The sequence below is a fragment of the Alligator sinensis genome, unplaced genomic scaffold (genome assembly GCF_000455745.1).
Source record: "Alligator sinensis unplaced genomic scaffold, ASM45574v1 scaffold954_1, whole genome shotgun sequence".
Classification (NCBI taxonomy): Eukaryota; Metazoa; Chordata; order Crocodylia; family Alligatoridae; genus Alligator; species Alligator sinensis.
The window spans coordinates 191156-206302 of NW_005842228.1; the positions used below are offsets into that span (position 1 = coordinate 191156).

The 15147-nt window shown below is 43.1% G+C and overlaps 1 protein-coding gene across 1 annotated transcript in view; it reads right to left on the reverse strand.

Moving 5' to 3' along the window:
• Positions 1-15147, reverse strand: part of HERC1 (HECT and RLD domain containing E3 ubiquitin protein ligase family member 1) — a 145165-nt gene that overhangs the window by 106493 nt on the left and 23525 nt on the right. Inside the window, exons 9-13 of the mRNA XM_006027209.2 lie at positions 15103-15147; positions 13600-13734; positions 12299-12464; positions 5760-5885; positions 578-799 (exon numbers count right to left, since the gene is read on the reverse strand). The exon at positions 15103-15147 is cut by the window's right edge and continues 154 nt beyond it. Coding sequence (XP_006027271.1) covers positions 578-799; positions 5760-5885; positions 12299-12464; positions 13600-13734; positions 15103-15147 — 694 coding nt within the window. The remainder of the gene's footprint in view (positions 1-577; positions 800-5759; positions 5886-12298; positions 12465-13599; positions 13735-15102) is intronic.

Consider the following 15147-nt stretch of genomic DNA (forward strand, 5'->3'; position numbering starts at 1 on the left):
ACATTTAGGGAGAAGGTTCAGAGTCCTTTTCCCCCCAAATGCTGTACCATCCTGCACCTGAGAAGAACCACTCTAGCTGGTACAGATTATGAGAAGTGGGTTGACCTGCTCTGGCTGAATTACTGCTGGAAAGTTTTCTCCAAGTGATTTAAATTGATAAAATGATGGCCAAATTCTTGGTGTTCTGCTGTCATATTCTGGTGTCTGACTCAGAACTTCAGCTTACATATGAAATAATACCTAAAATGTTCCAGGGGACAATAGGCTCCAGAATGGTTTAAAGAACAGTAAGAGATCTTCATCTTTCATACACAAAAACATGTCTTAAACGCTACATATGCTATATTTGAGTTGTATACACAACTGTAATAACAGTAATATTGGATCCTTAATCTCACGAGACAGTAAACTGATTTTAGTCCAGATTCAGAGGTTAATGAGTGTGGAGTTGCTGTTCCCCATCTTCTGAACAAATTTGAAGAATAAAACAATATACTACTTAAACAAAGTGAAGAAAATCTTAAGGTTTCAGCTCTTGAATTATTCAAAACATTACTGCTACAAATCCAAAACATACCGTGTAAAATCCTAAATTTCTTAGAAGGGTCTTCATTAAAATTTCAGCAAGATGAGTATCTGGATGGCTGCTTTGGACACCATATGTTTGATCAGAGAGGTTTCCATAGCCGATACACAGAGAAGAAATATCTGTTGTATCAGACGGTGAGCTATAACCAAGTAGGGAAGCTACATGGGTGTGGTCTTGTAAACTTGTCAAAATAATATCCAGCTGCATTCTCTAAAGGAAAGAATTAGACAGGAATAATTGTTCCTGTTAGACAACAAAGACAGAATAGTAATGAGCTTAAAAATCAGGAAAAGTTAAAACATTTTCTTAATACTTAATTATTAAAAATAGCTGGGCGATAGGGGTGCGTGAATAGGCCCTATTCAATTCAGATTCAGCTTGAATCCGGGGCAGTGATTCGATTTGTTAATTCAGACCAGCGTCTCCAATTCAATTCGGTTGATGCCGATTTGGAGAAACGGATTCAGACACAGACACAGCTTTAATTGTTCTTTCTACATACCTCGAGGTACCCATGCGGCTTGTGAACGTTGTGATGCTGGGGCAGATGGAGTGTCCCACAGGCCCTCCAAGTGCTCAGCCGCAAACCTGGAAGTGGACCAGAAATACTTCCGGTACACTTCCAGGTCCGCCAGGGAGCGCACTGGGGGGCCCCCCTGGCTCAGCGATCAGCCACGGGGGGATCCCAGGTGTAGCCCCCCGACTCAGGAGGCACCAGTCGCCAAGTCAGAGGGAGCAAGGGGGGGCCCCCCTGCACACACCCGGAAGTGGACTAGAAGTTTCATAGTTGGTAGGGTTGGAAGGGACCTGAGCAGATCATCAAGTCCGACCCCCTGCCATGGCAGGAAAGAGTACTCGGGTCAAACGCCCCAGCAAGGTATTCATCTAGCCTCCTCTTCAAGACCCCCAGGGTAGGAGCCAGCACTACTTCTCTTGGAAGTTGGTTCCAGGTCCTAGCTGCCCTGACAGTGAAGTAGCGCCTCCTGATGTCTAGCCTGAATCTACCCTCTGCCAGCTTGTGGCCGTTATTTCTTGTCACTCCTGGTAGTGCTCGGGGGAACAGGGACTCCTCCAATGCCTGCTGGTCCCCCCTGACTAGTTTGTAAACAGCCACTAGATCCCCCCTCAGCCTTCTCTTGTGGAGGTTGAACAGGTTCAGGTGCCTTAGCTTCTCCTCATAGGGCCTGCCCTGCTGACCCCTGATTATGCGAGTGGCCCTCCCTTCTAGCATGCCCACTTCTCCCCACATCTTAGTGTCATCTGCAAATTTGAACAGGGTGCTTTTTACACCCCCGTCCAAGTCACTGAACTGATGAAGATGTTAAACAGTGCGGGTCCGAGGACTGAGCCCTGGGGAACCCCACTGCCCACATCCCTCCAGGTCAAATAAGACCTGTCCACCACCACTGTCTGCGTGAGGCCCTCCAGCCAACTAGTAACCCATTTGACTGTGTAGGTGTTGACACCACAGTCTCCTAGCTTTTTAATGGGAATGGGGTGAGAGAGAGTGTTGAAGGCCTTCCTAAAGTCCAGAAAGACTATGTCCACTGCTACACCTGCATCTAAGGATTGTGTGACCTGGTCACAGAAGGCTACCAGGTTGGTCTGACAGGACCTGCCTCTGATGAACCCGTGTTGGTTGCCCCTAAACAATCTCCCCTGCTGTCTCCTCGTGGACATGCGGCAGGATAATTCTCTCAAAAAGCTTACCCAGGATGGAGGTAAGGCGAACTGGCCTATAGTTTCCTGGGTCCTCCTTCCTCCCTTTTTTGAAAATGGGAACCACATTGGCCCTTTTCCAGTCCTCTGGCACCATGCTAGAGCACCATGAGTGCTCGTAAAGCCGTGCCAGGGGTCCAGCTATGACCTCTGTTAATTCCCTCAGCACTCTGGGGTGGAGATTGTCAGGCCCAGCTGATTTAAATATGTCCAGTCCCTCCAGAAATTCCCTGACTAGATCCTCACTGACCCTAGGCCTGGGTGCACCTCCCCTGGGGCCTATGGGGGTTCCAGGGGTGGTGGGGGTGGTGATCTGATCCCTGCTCAGAAAAATGGAGGCAAAGAAACTGTTAAATAGGTTAGCTTTGTTGTCTGGTGCGACGACCAAATTTCCTAGCGTGTCTTGCAGCGGTCCCACGTTACCCGGTACCTTCTTTTTACCCCCTATGTATTTAAAAAAGGACTTCTTGTCCACTTCTGGGTTTGCTGCTGAGCACGCTGGGGAGTCCCCTGCACTCCTGGGGGACTCTCCATGAGCCCCAGCGTTACAGCACTCATGAGCCACCTGCTACCTAGAGGTACGTAGAAAAAACATGTAAGGCTGCATCTACGTCCGAATCTTTCCAAATCAATTCGGAGGGTTCCGATTCGATTAGGAGAGATTAAAGGGTCCTCTGATTCAATTCAGAGTCGAAGATTCGTCCACCAAATTCGGCCGAACCTCCACTGAATCGAATCAGGGACTGAAGCTTTGCACAGCCCTACAGGGTGATATAACCAGTTACCAACAAAAAGCTGGTACGAGTTTTTACTGCTGACTGTCAAACCTAGGTAATAAATATACTGTACTAGAAACAGTCTAACAGTAACTAGGATAATTCAGAACAAAACTGTCTAACTTTTGAGTGACCAGGGATCATAGCCCCCCACTAGCCACGCTGTGAAGGCCATAAACCCTTTCAACCACATGCTCTATGGACTGCAGGCTGCACAGTCAACCCCTTAATGCAGCAGCGCTCCTTGTACTACACCATTCTGCTATTCCTGTGGTGTGTGGGGTTCCTGGGTCCCCAGCTGTGGTCTCTCTCTACCCTATGGGCTGCCCTTGCCCCACCTCATTCCCAGGAGCAGTGGCAGGAAATGGAAACTGAAGGAGGAATGTGGGGAGCCCAGAGAAAGCAGCTGAAACAGTGGAGGAAGCAGTGCCTGAATCAGGAGCCTGAGGATCAGTGGTTAATGCTTCAGGGGCACCATCGAGCCCACAGACCACCAGCTGGACAGCCCTGGTTAGAGCTGTTCAATTCAATGTAGTCATGATTGGAGTAGACAGGTCAGGTTGCAGACTAAAGGCCTTCTGCAAATCTAATCTATCAACCTTAAAAGATACAGACAGCAAGCTGTGTCTATGCAGATAAAATTCTTGGGCTCTGTTTCACTAAAAAGAGAATAAATGATGCGCAAGCAGAAAAACTTCACTATGTTTGTATCAACTGGCACTTGGGTTAAGAGTCTGAGCCATAGCTGTTGCCTCCACAGCTGTTGCCTCTGCCCAGTGCCACCTGCCCCCCAGCTACTGCCTGCCCCCATCCCTCTCTCACCACTTACTCTCTGGCTCATGCCCTACTGAAGACCAGGAAACGGAGTAAGCACTGCAGGGGGCAAAGGGGCAACAGTCAGGGTACTTGACACCCCACCACCTGCCCCCAGATGGCTGCCTGACCTGTTGCAGTGGCAGGAAGTACAAATCCAAGACAATCCTCCAATAATTAGATTCTAGACATGAAAAATTTATACATTTGTTATAATTTTCCATATCTAGAATATTGGGGGGGGGTCGCCTTAAATTCAAAGATGTCTTAGATTTGAGTGAATATGGCAATTATGTAGTTAGTGTTTTTATTATTAGAAGCCATTAAGATGAAAGGCAGCATTGGGGAAGAGGTACAAAAGCTTATGTAAAAGCGTATACTGCAGAGCTAGGTGCAGAGGTACCCAAACTAGCCATTTCTTAGCAAGGTAAAACAATTCATGCAGTTCTGTGCCATCAAAGACACACTGCTTCCAATATACAAGCTAGCTTGTTTAAACTTAGTTTAAGCATCTCTACCCTACTCTGCTGCATTGACAAATCCTAGGAGTCACCACAATTACACTGAACAAGGTATTTTTTTAAAGGCATAAAGTGTAGAGAAAGGCCAATTTTGTGTTTCAGCATTTTTTCACTACCAAAATATGTTTTCCCCCTCATACAGTTCAGAGCATAATCTTCTTTTAATTGACAGATTACTCTTTATTAATCATTTTCAGACAATTTCTGGGCACAACCAATATTTATGTTGTTAAATTCCCTGAGTACCACCACAGCATATGGTAAATAAATTATACATAGATAATTGATAAAAGGTATCCACACAACATTCACACTGTTCTATTAATGTTCAGCTTGTCCCTTGATTCAGTTCAGCTTCCTGAAAATGAAATTTGCTATCAATTTATTATTTTTTTTACCAAGCTTCACAGGAACAGCATAATATACTAATTTTTACCACATTTCTAAATTTCCTTAAAGACAAAACTGATACTTCAGGTTTAATTCTTTTGACTTAAAATGAGACTTGCATTAACACAGGGCTAACCAACTGGCAGCCTATGGGCCATACATCCCACCCAAATGCCATTCCCATACCACTTCTACAGCTGCTGTAGTCTCCAGTCTTCCCCTCTCTCCTCCAGGTCATGTTGTCCACACTGTTGGTGGGGACATGGCAGGCCATGCTACCCTTCCAGCAAACGGGTGAGGACCAAGGAGTGAGTCCTTCTTGAACTACTTTCTAATAATTTTCATGATAAAATAGACAAAAGGAATGTCTCAACAGGATCTGCACTGCTCCAACAAATGAGGCACTGCCAGGTATAATTCCTCTTCTCCATAGCGACTTATCAAATATAACTTTCTTTTTTTCTGAAGACAAGAAGGAAGAGCCTGGCCTGCAGCACATTCCAGGGCACTGCTGCAGCACACTCACTCACCTAATTCATGACTGTACACATCCTCATTACCACTGAGGTCTGGGAGCAGGAAAGCGCTACCCACCTACACACATTGGACAACAGTGCCCTGGATTCAATCATTAACTTGCTGTGTGACACTATGCAAATTACCTAACTTTTCTGTATTAATCTTCTGTAACCATCTGTAAAAACAGAGATAGTAATAGCTACTCACTTGTAGTGTTGCAAAAGCCAAATTATATATATTAAAAAAACACTATACGCTGTAAGAATTATTTTAAAAAGACTCAGGACAATGAGATTAAGGTAAAGTTAATCCAATTTGTTAAATTAACTTGATCCTTAACAGTAATTAACCAAACTATGCCAGATGTAACCTCTAACATAAGGATACACACAACTGCTTGGAAAGAGCTACATACATTTAACAAGGCCTTACCTGCCCTTTTGATAAGCTCTCCCATCTATCAGGGCCTTGCGGTAAAAGAGAATGCAGCAATTCCATTCTTTCTCGCAGTGGTGGAAGTAGCATGGTTGCTCCTACTGACAAAGTTTCAATTACAACCTAAAAGTAAAGTAGGGGGGAAAAAATAGTATATTTCAAAATAATTTATATCAATTCAATGTCACTTTTAGAAAAAAATGACTATAACTGAAATCAAAGATCCAGCATATCTACAATTTAGCTTGATACTCATTCTAACACTTGAAGTAAATGTGTTGATTCTGATCACGAGAACTGTCAGTTCAATTTCTAATCTTCACCTAAGGTTCTGGAATTAATCAGTTCCTCGTATCAGCAGCTTTCTGGACAAATTCTGGAATGTTAATTTCTACTCGGTTATATAGGTATGAATCAGAACAAAACTAAACAGAACAAAAATCCAGAAATGAAGAGAAGAAGTTGGCTGCAAGACTCCAGAGACTGATCTCAAAATAGTTACATGCAGTAGAAAATTAAATTTAATCCAAGTTCTCTTTTATAAACTACCATAAACTTTAATTAAATTAACCATCACAAATTTAGTATGATGGTCAGTCCCTACTTAAAAAGGACAACTCAAAGGGTGCATTTATGCATTTAAAAATAAACAAAAATACATACATATTATATTGTGCTTTTCACCTGTGGTTTGCAATTCATGCTTTACTAGCCTCCTTGAGAAATAGCCTCCTTTCACCTATTTATACAATATCATACACTATTCAATTTATGGAAGTGTCATAATGGCTGTAATGCCAAGGCTGCATCAAGATCTGCTCTTAAAACAGAACTTTCATCCTTCAGTGATTTAATGTAGTCTCAAAATTTAACCAAACACTTGAGAGATTAAGTCAATCTTCCACATTGCCTTTATACGGTTTAGCAAAAGGAAAGATTTTATTAAACAAGCTAGCTTTCAAATTTAAGGTTACCTTATTTTTTTCAGACTTCTATAGCTACAGAAACTGTTTCTTGATAAACTCTTAAGTTTCATGCAGGAATACAATAAGTTGAAACAGAAATAAAAATCTGTTCCATGCTTGAGTATCTCACCAAAGCAATATGGCACCTGCACTGAATATCTGTTGGTATCTAAAGTAAATTTAATAATCTTATTTTTAAAAAGGGTTAGTTTTGAACCACAAAGTTCCAAATGGGTTGGGAATTACTTCTGTAAGATAGCTTCCCTCCCTACACTTGCAACCTTTCTTGCCCAAAGCATGTAATTCTCAAGGGCTACTCCTCTGTTGTGCTGCAGGATATCATGGACTATTGGGGGACATACTAACCGCATGACCACCACTGGTCAGCTAAAGTCTGTGATGCCAAGGTTTTTGGGAACTCCAAACAAGTGCCCCTGACATTGCTGGTGGCCCTCTGCGCAAGCACTCAAGTGGAAGAATTTATAATCTCACCCTACTCCATCCACTCCAGGTCATGAAGTTCTAGGTTGGGTACTTGGATACCAGGAAAAAAACATTCAACTACTAGTAGAGCAGCTGTCACATGACCACTAAGTACAGCTTTAAACACTTCAAGACACAGAGGGGGACACTGGCTATGCACATGGATGCCAGAGTGCTACCTGCTCTGATGCTGATCTCGGCCTGCATCCTGCACATCTATGAGGCCAAGGGAGAAGAGTGGGCAGAGGAGTTAAGTTCGGCAGTGTAAGGGTCAGAATGTGGCAAGACCCTAAAGCACAACCATCATCAGAATGTTCTTGTCAAGGATGCCTAGACAAACCACTTCAACAATGCCAGCTGCAGAGCGAAAAGAGGGCACAATGGAGTGAAAACTGAAAAAGGCAAAGGGCACAGCCAATGATTGCTTAGAGAACCAAAAGAGGTTTTTTAGATTAAAAACTTTATTGAGAAAATATTAAAAAATTATGGTTACTACATAGCTTTGTAGAGTTGAAAGACAGTGGCAAACAGTTGTAACAGCCCAAAAACTTATGTTAGCTACAAGGGAGTGCGCTTTACAGGCTGTGGATGGGAAGAACACAGGGCACTTTGTCAAAAGAAAGGTGGGGAAAATGGAGGCTCAATCAAGTGGTGCCTGAGGGAAGGTGGGGAGAGGGTTCTTTGACAGCATGCCATCATGTTGAACAGAGGAATCAAAGGAGGCATAAGTTCAAGGTTGCAATGCCCTTAGTGGACCAGAACTGTCACAGATTTGAGTTCCTCCAGACCCCAACTCGCCAGTGAAAGTAAGGGTCCTTGACCTTGAGCTCCTGCAAAGATAAAGGCTGGAATCAAAGAAGGAAGGGAGTTGGAGATGCACAAGGGATATGCAAAGGCATGTCTCAGGTGTATCTGAATCTGTAACCACATCATTTAACTGTGGCCCTGATTTCAGGCGTGCCACCAGGGCTGGAAGAAACTCTGGGCATGGGAGGTGGGAAATCAGAAAGCAAGATGACAACCAGGGCAGCCAACAACTCTCCCTTGCTGCATCTTCTCCTCTTATGTCAGGTGAATCTGCTCTGCACCCTTGGGTGGTGACCTTGGGGCCTCTATGCCCATTACTGCAGTATTTCCATTTGCAGCAGGTGTTGACCCTGAAATGACAGCAAGGGGTGGGGGCGGGGAAGAGCCCATTATTAACCTTCAGCAATGTAAAGATACAGTGATGAACACCTCAACATGATCCTGGCTCCCACCTTTTTTCCCAGTGCTCCAGGACAGTAGCCACTCATCTCCAAAACCCAGCTCAGGGACCTGATGCCCTGTGGTATACTGGTGGACAATCCCTAGCGGACCCCTATATGGGATTCTCCCCTGTCCACTGACATGGATATCTCTTTGAGGTGTGGGGAGGTGGGGGCTCCCTAGTCAGGATCTATACCTCAGATTCTCTCCATCATTATTCCTAATTTTGCAGGACACTTTCTTCTATAGGGAAATTGCCCTATTCCAAGTGACCATGCTCCACAGACAACTAACTGTTGAGGGAAGCAGGGGGGCAACACCACTCTATATGGTCTCTTATTACTGAACAAGATGGTCCTGCCCAAATATCTAGCCCCCTGGAGAGGCCTGCTTTGCTGGCTCTATGGAAAGAAGAGGGCTACCTTTAAATGTGAGGCCCTGACTGACACAGTACCTCCAGAGGAAGTTCCAGTACCTGTCCCCAACTAACTAACAGTCAGTGAAGACCACTGACTATCTCGGCTGAAGGAATACAGCAAAAACTGTGCAGAGACTTCAAGCAGAGCATAGGATCTCTCATTCATTATGAGATCTGCAAACTTGCAGACTCCCACTGCCATCCTTACAAGGCCTGCCTGCCAAAGTTCTTCGAGTAGCCAAAGGCAGGCGAATGAACCGAGCATCATCTCTTGTACATCTGGGTGGGAATCCATGCCAACACTAACTGGGTACCCTGGATCCCACCCCTTGCTGCAACACTAACAGATGTGGACTTCAGCTGCAACCAAGAATCTGGCCCCATGACATTTTAAACTGTTTTAGCAAGCCAGAGAGCTCTGCAAGGATTGCCCTTGGGACTCTGTTCTGGGCTGTCAAAAATACAAATCACCCCATTCTGTCTTGCTATTCACTCCATCCCTGCTTCTCGATCCTGGCAATAGAATGAGTGAAGGAAGTTGAGTAAGGCATTGTGTGTTGGGATTCCCTGGGTTCAGTGCGTTACCGCTTTGTGCTGCATGAAACTAACTCTAGGCTCAGTCTTCTAAAAAGTTGTCATCTTGCTGTGAACCACAGTGATCTACTGCTGTTGGGGCCTGGACATGAGGGTGGGCTGTGGTTTGCTGGTGGGCATTATTTTTTATTACTGCTTTCCTTTCTCAACATCCAATTGCCCTGGCTGAGATGGCCCATGTTAGCAAATAAAAGCAGTACCATGGCTATTTGCTGTATTCCCACCCCTCTATGGACAATCTCTCTCTTTTCCCACAATCCTGGGGGGCCTTGCATGGAGAAGAAGCATGAGACCTCCATAGAGGGGCATGGGTACTCATCTGCAGCTTTCTGGGGAATGAGCACCAGAAGGAGGCGAGTGGTAGCGATCTTCCCACAGACAGCACCAACAGTTCAAACAAAAGCATGTCAAAGGTTCTGAATGGGGTTATCTGGGTTTTACAACATCACTTTGTTTTCCCTTGCTTACTTGCTGGCCACTCCTGAGTGGCTAGCCCAACTAACTGGCAAGGGTGGGAGTGTAATTAGTGCTCAAGTGAAGTCAGCATTCACCACAGCTCCCTCTTAATAGAAACTGAAGGAGGGCTGGGAATAGGAAAGGCTTTCCCTGACTGAGAGGTGAGAAGAGAAAAGGTTATTGTTCACCAATTCAGGGAGCAAAGCAGTGTTAAGCTACCCAATGGTGAATTATTTGATAACCATCATATAACTCCATGACCACCACTCTGGAACAGGCAGAACTTCCCAAAGCATTACCCATTCATCCCCCACCAAAAACATAGCTCAATCACTCTCCCTTTCAGCATAACTGGTTTACTGTTACGGTTGGGGAGAGTAGTTAATCACCCTAGTGACAGCCCCATGGTGTCTTGCCAAGCCCTAAAGCAGAAAATTCTAACATGGTACCTCCTCTCCCATGCCCCACCGCTGCCAGGAAGCCCTCCCACCACAACCAGGACAGCCTAATGATGCCCAGGGTCTCTGGGAAGGGCCAGGAGTATGAAAACACACGAGTGCTGTCACTATGCTGGAATGATTAAACTTACCAGGTGGCTGGGTGGCCATCTGCGCTGTCTGGTCCCCTAGTGGCTGGATTCTGAGTGATGGGAGAAAGGTCTGGCTGGTCACAGGAATGGGAGGATATTTGTCAGTAGAGGAGAACAAGATTTGGCAGGGGTGGAAATGGTGCAGTTGGTAGAAACGTGGAGGGGAATCTGCTGCACAGATGAATACAGTAGGGCAGGAAGTTGACAGACTGGTCTGGTGTGAAGTTGTGGGAGCGGCTGATGCCAATAGCATCAGAGTGGTCATGCCCAGATGGCTGGTAAGCCTCTTGGCTCAGTGCTCCCAAACAAAAGGATGGATATCCCACTCAGAGTAAGTACAGGTCACCTACAAGACCTAAGTGGCATCATGTGCCTTCTCAAACTGTGTTTTCAGTACTTTTTCTGTGGTACAGCACTGGTACCAGCCAGTTATGTTCCCAAGCAGCCATTTTAGAGGCAATGTGCTCATGCACAACGAGTGCTAGAATTCATATTACCCCAAGATAGCAAAGGGGTCCATTACCCCCGTCCACCTCCAGTTGTTCGACCACTTTGCAGATGCAACTAAAGACAGTGATGTTGACATTCTGGGTGCAGGCTCCATCAGCATACTTCAAATGGACATCAAGACTGCTCCAGTACAGGAGATGCTGAGTGCCCTGACTGGAGATCCAGCTGCAGCGTGCCTTCATACCTGACTATAGACAGGTGAGGTCAAATGCCATGCAGGTTGGATGACCTCGGAGCAATGGATTTCAGCTCGAGTCAGAGACAGTTCCTCAAAGCAATGATGGCTAGGAAATGAAGGATTATGGGATTCCAAACTCAGCAATTCCCTATTGTACTATGCTGAAGTGTAAAAATGCAACAGGAAGTGGTTCAAAGTTGTTCCTGTTTTTCCAAGGCCATATTTGAGGTGGACTGGCCCAACTTGAAATGTTTAATCAGCTTACGTCTGTATCCTCACTTTTTGGAGCACTTAACATTTGAAGCTCTCCAAGTGCCTTAAGTCCCTATGTAGTTATCTGGTGATTTCATGATTTTGGTCAAAAGTAACTGCTGTACCATAGCTCATTCTATAAATTTGTGGAAAAGTTATAAGGAAGTATACAGATTGGAGCCTGATGCAGCAAGCTCATCATTCTAATGACAACAGTTGTACAAGTCAACAAATCTGGCATTTGCTATGGGTTTTCACAATCAGAAGTATAGTCTTACCCCATCCCCCAAAACAACTTCTGTTACTCATAGATTTTCTATTTCCCCCATTTGGTTTTAAGATAAAAATAATGTTGCCAATTAAGGAGAGCAACTCATTCAAAACAAGGGAAAAATATAAAACAACTTTACAAGTATGATTAAAAAGCAGACTGGAAATAAACTAGGATCCCACATATAATAATTCTCAATAATCACATAACCAACAGCCTCTGTTTACAACTCAGAGGTTTTGTTTTGTTTTTTAAAGTGCTAAATCAAGTATCAGTTATACCAGTGGTGCCAAACCTTTTTGCCCTGAAGGCCAGATGAGTTGTGTCAGGTCAGTCCACAGGCTGCATCTTGATCCCAAACCCAATCCCACTACACAGGGCCAGCATGGCTGGGGCCCGATCCTGCCAAGCTTGGAAATTTGGCAGTGGGGGAGTGGTGGCAGTGTTAATTACCACCACTCCCCCACCACCAGATTTCCAGATCCCTGGGGAGTTGTTTTACAGAACACCTACTTTTGACAATAACCACATATTTAAGACAGCTAACTGATAGATGATTTTAAATGACTTACTTCCTGTATTTCGTCTGGGACAGAGGAGTCCATAAGCCTGAACAGTAAGTTTCGAAGTGGGCCTGCCTGACGTCCAAGAATGCTAGTTGCTACTCCTCCCGCTAATGCAAGAGCCAAGTGATTAGAAAGCAACTTCAGGCACAATTTGAGGAAACTGTGATGCTCCCTGGAGCAAGTGGGGAGGAGGGCCAGGGGGAAGAGGAGAGAGAGAGAAAAAAAAGAAGAGTCATTCTTAATGTTTGCTTGTACATCAAACTTTCTTCTCACTACTTTTCTGCTGCAATTTTTACCACCCTGTACAGTTCACCAGTATTTCTGGCGTGTCCTACTGTGACATTTGACAAGCTAAATGAAGAGAAGAAATCATTAGCATGACTTTAAATCAACTCCTCAGAGAGACACTGCCTATCTGACTGTACAATTTTATAAAACAAAAAAACCATGGAACACAAACTCTGTACACAAAACGAATAAACTAGGAAGACTATTCAGTGGTCATTTCAATTTTGACATGATTTTGAGATGAGTATACAACTGTGCAAAATAAAAATAAACATAAAAATAATCTTTTCTTTCCTTTTTTAAAAATATATAAACATTCTGAAAGTGACATTTTCCAGGTATTTTTTTATGGTGCAGGGCAGTAAAGAAAGCCAAATATGCTTAATTACATGTAAAAAATATTTAACAGGTAAAAGAAATGAACATATTTAGTAACATGCTCAGGGTCAGATCAGGCTCCCTACCCTAAGAGTCTGACAAGAATAGATTGAGCAGAAAGATCCTTGTAGTCAGCAGAGTCCATTGAGTGGTACACATACCTTTTTATGTTCTCAAGCTGAGAACCAAAAAAAGTACACAGACTATCACTCCAATTTTTTTTAAACCTACCAAAAATAAATTGGCTAAATAACCACTGAAACAGGACTCAATAAAAGGAATGGAAATTATGAAGATCAGGCAAACAGAGTGAAACATACTGTAAGTGTGTGTGCGTACATGTGCATCCAGAAAACTAATTTTATTTCACAAAGGAATAATCTAAAATGAAAAGATTAATTACCACTTATAAATTTCAGATAAAGAGGTTTCTGGTACAGCTTTAATTTTTTAATGTAAAAGTTACTGTATTGCAAAAATAAAACATGCCTGAAAAGCAGAAACAGGTTAATATAAGAAAACAGAATATGTTACTATCTGTAATATTTTACGAATTAAAAACAAACAGCATCAGAACCACACATCACTGCTGTACCAAAGAGGAAAAAAAAAGAAATTAAACATGCCTGTTTTATATATACCTTGATGAAGGGAAAGGAAGAGGGGGTATGTCGCTGTTAATTTTATCACAGTACCGCTCAAGAAAGGAACGGAGATGGGAGAAGGTACTTTCTTCAAGATCTACACAATAGGGTCTGTGCCAGGCCACAACTTGTCTAGAATCAAACAAAAGAGCTGCATGGATTACAAGTTCACTGTTTCATGAATGTTCGGCTGACACCTTGAACAAAATAATTATTACAAAGAGAACACCAGTCTTCTTGATCCTTATAGCTAGCTTCTCTCCCTCTCCTGTAAATCTCTCTACAAATCAAACAATGAATAATGAAAAGAAGATTATTTTGTTTTACAGGTGCCACAAATGTAAGGATACAGATCTTTCCTTCTTCAACTGACTCCTACAGAAGCTGTAATGCATTCCCAGAGCAAGTCTGACATCATGGAATCTTGCCAAAGGGTTTTGAACACAATACAGGCAGAGTTGAAATGGATATTGTCATCTATTAGAAATAGCCTGATTTTTTTAAATTTTGTCGTCTAACATGGCATCTGTTGAAAAAGCATGTCTTACTATATTGTTTGAAATCCTTTAAAATTGTTAGAGAGTCTTGTACTCCTGTCTTAGGATCTTCAATATAGGCATTATCCAAAATTCTCCAGTTAAACCACTACAAACACTGATTTTTATAGAACAGTTTAGTTCTGTTAACTGAAATCAATTTCCTAAAATCTATACAACAGTTTAGCAACTTTTTACTAATGGTGCCCTGCCACTTGTAACCAGCAACCACTGTAGGCCCCAAAGCTAGTTTAGACCTTCATGGGCCAGATCCAATCTCTTCCTAGCCTGGATTCAACCCAAATGGCCATACGTTGCCAACCCCAATCCAAACCAAACTAAAATCCATTCTCCTCAAAATAGTGTATACATGCAAATATTTACCCGAATTTAACTAAATCTATTTATATTCATACCTTAATATTTTATCTGGTACAACTTTCTTGCTTATACAAGTTCAAAAGTTTCTTCTTTGTTAACACAATAGGCAAGAAAACATAACTAACACAAAGAACAAAGACCTCCTAACACAAGTTACAATTAAGATGTGATTAACTGGTTAATCATATCTTAAGTAGTGACCTGATCGCAAATTCATTCAATTAATGGTGTAATAAAACAAGGGGCTCCCCTTGCATTATGCTCAATTCCATGATCACGCCTTCTGCCATTCGTAGGAGATATGGCAGGAAGCACCTAGGAGTTCCCTTGCTGCAACTTGATGCGATGTCCAAAATCTTCAAACAAAAATAATTTTCAGATTGAATGTACTGTTGTCACGGCTGTTCAGCATGAACCAATAGTGAAAATGAATCACAACAGTAAAAAGACAAATGCTTAACGTACAATATTTCTACTGCAATAGCACTATTTTAGCACATGGTGTATAATCTCAGTAATAACTTCAAAGGACAAACACAAACACACTCATCGGTGTACTTTTTTAAATAACACAGTAACTTACCTATCTCGTGGAAGGGCTGTCCAGGCAAGGCTGTGGGAAGTTCCT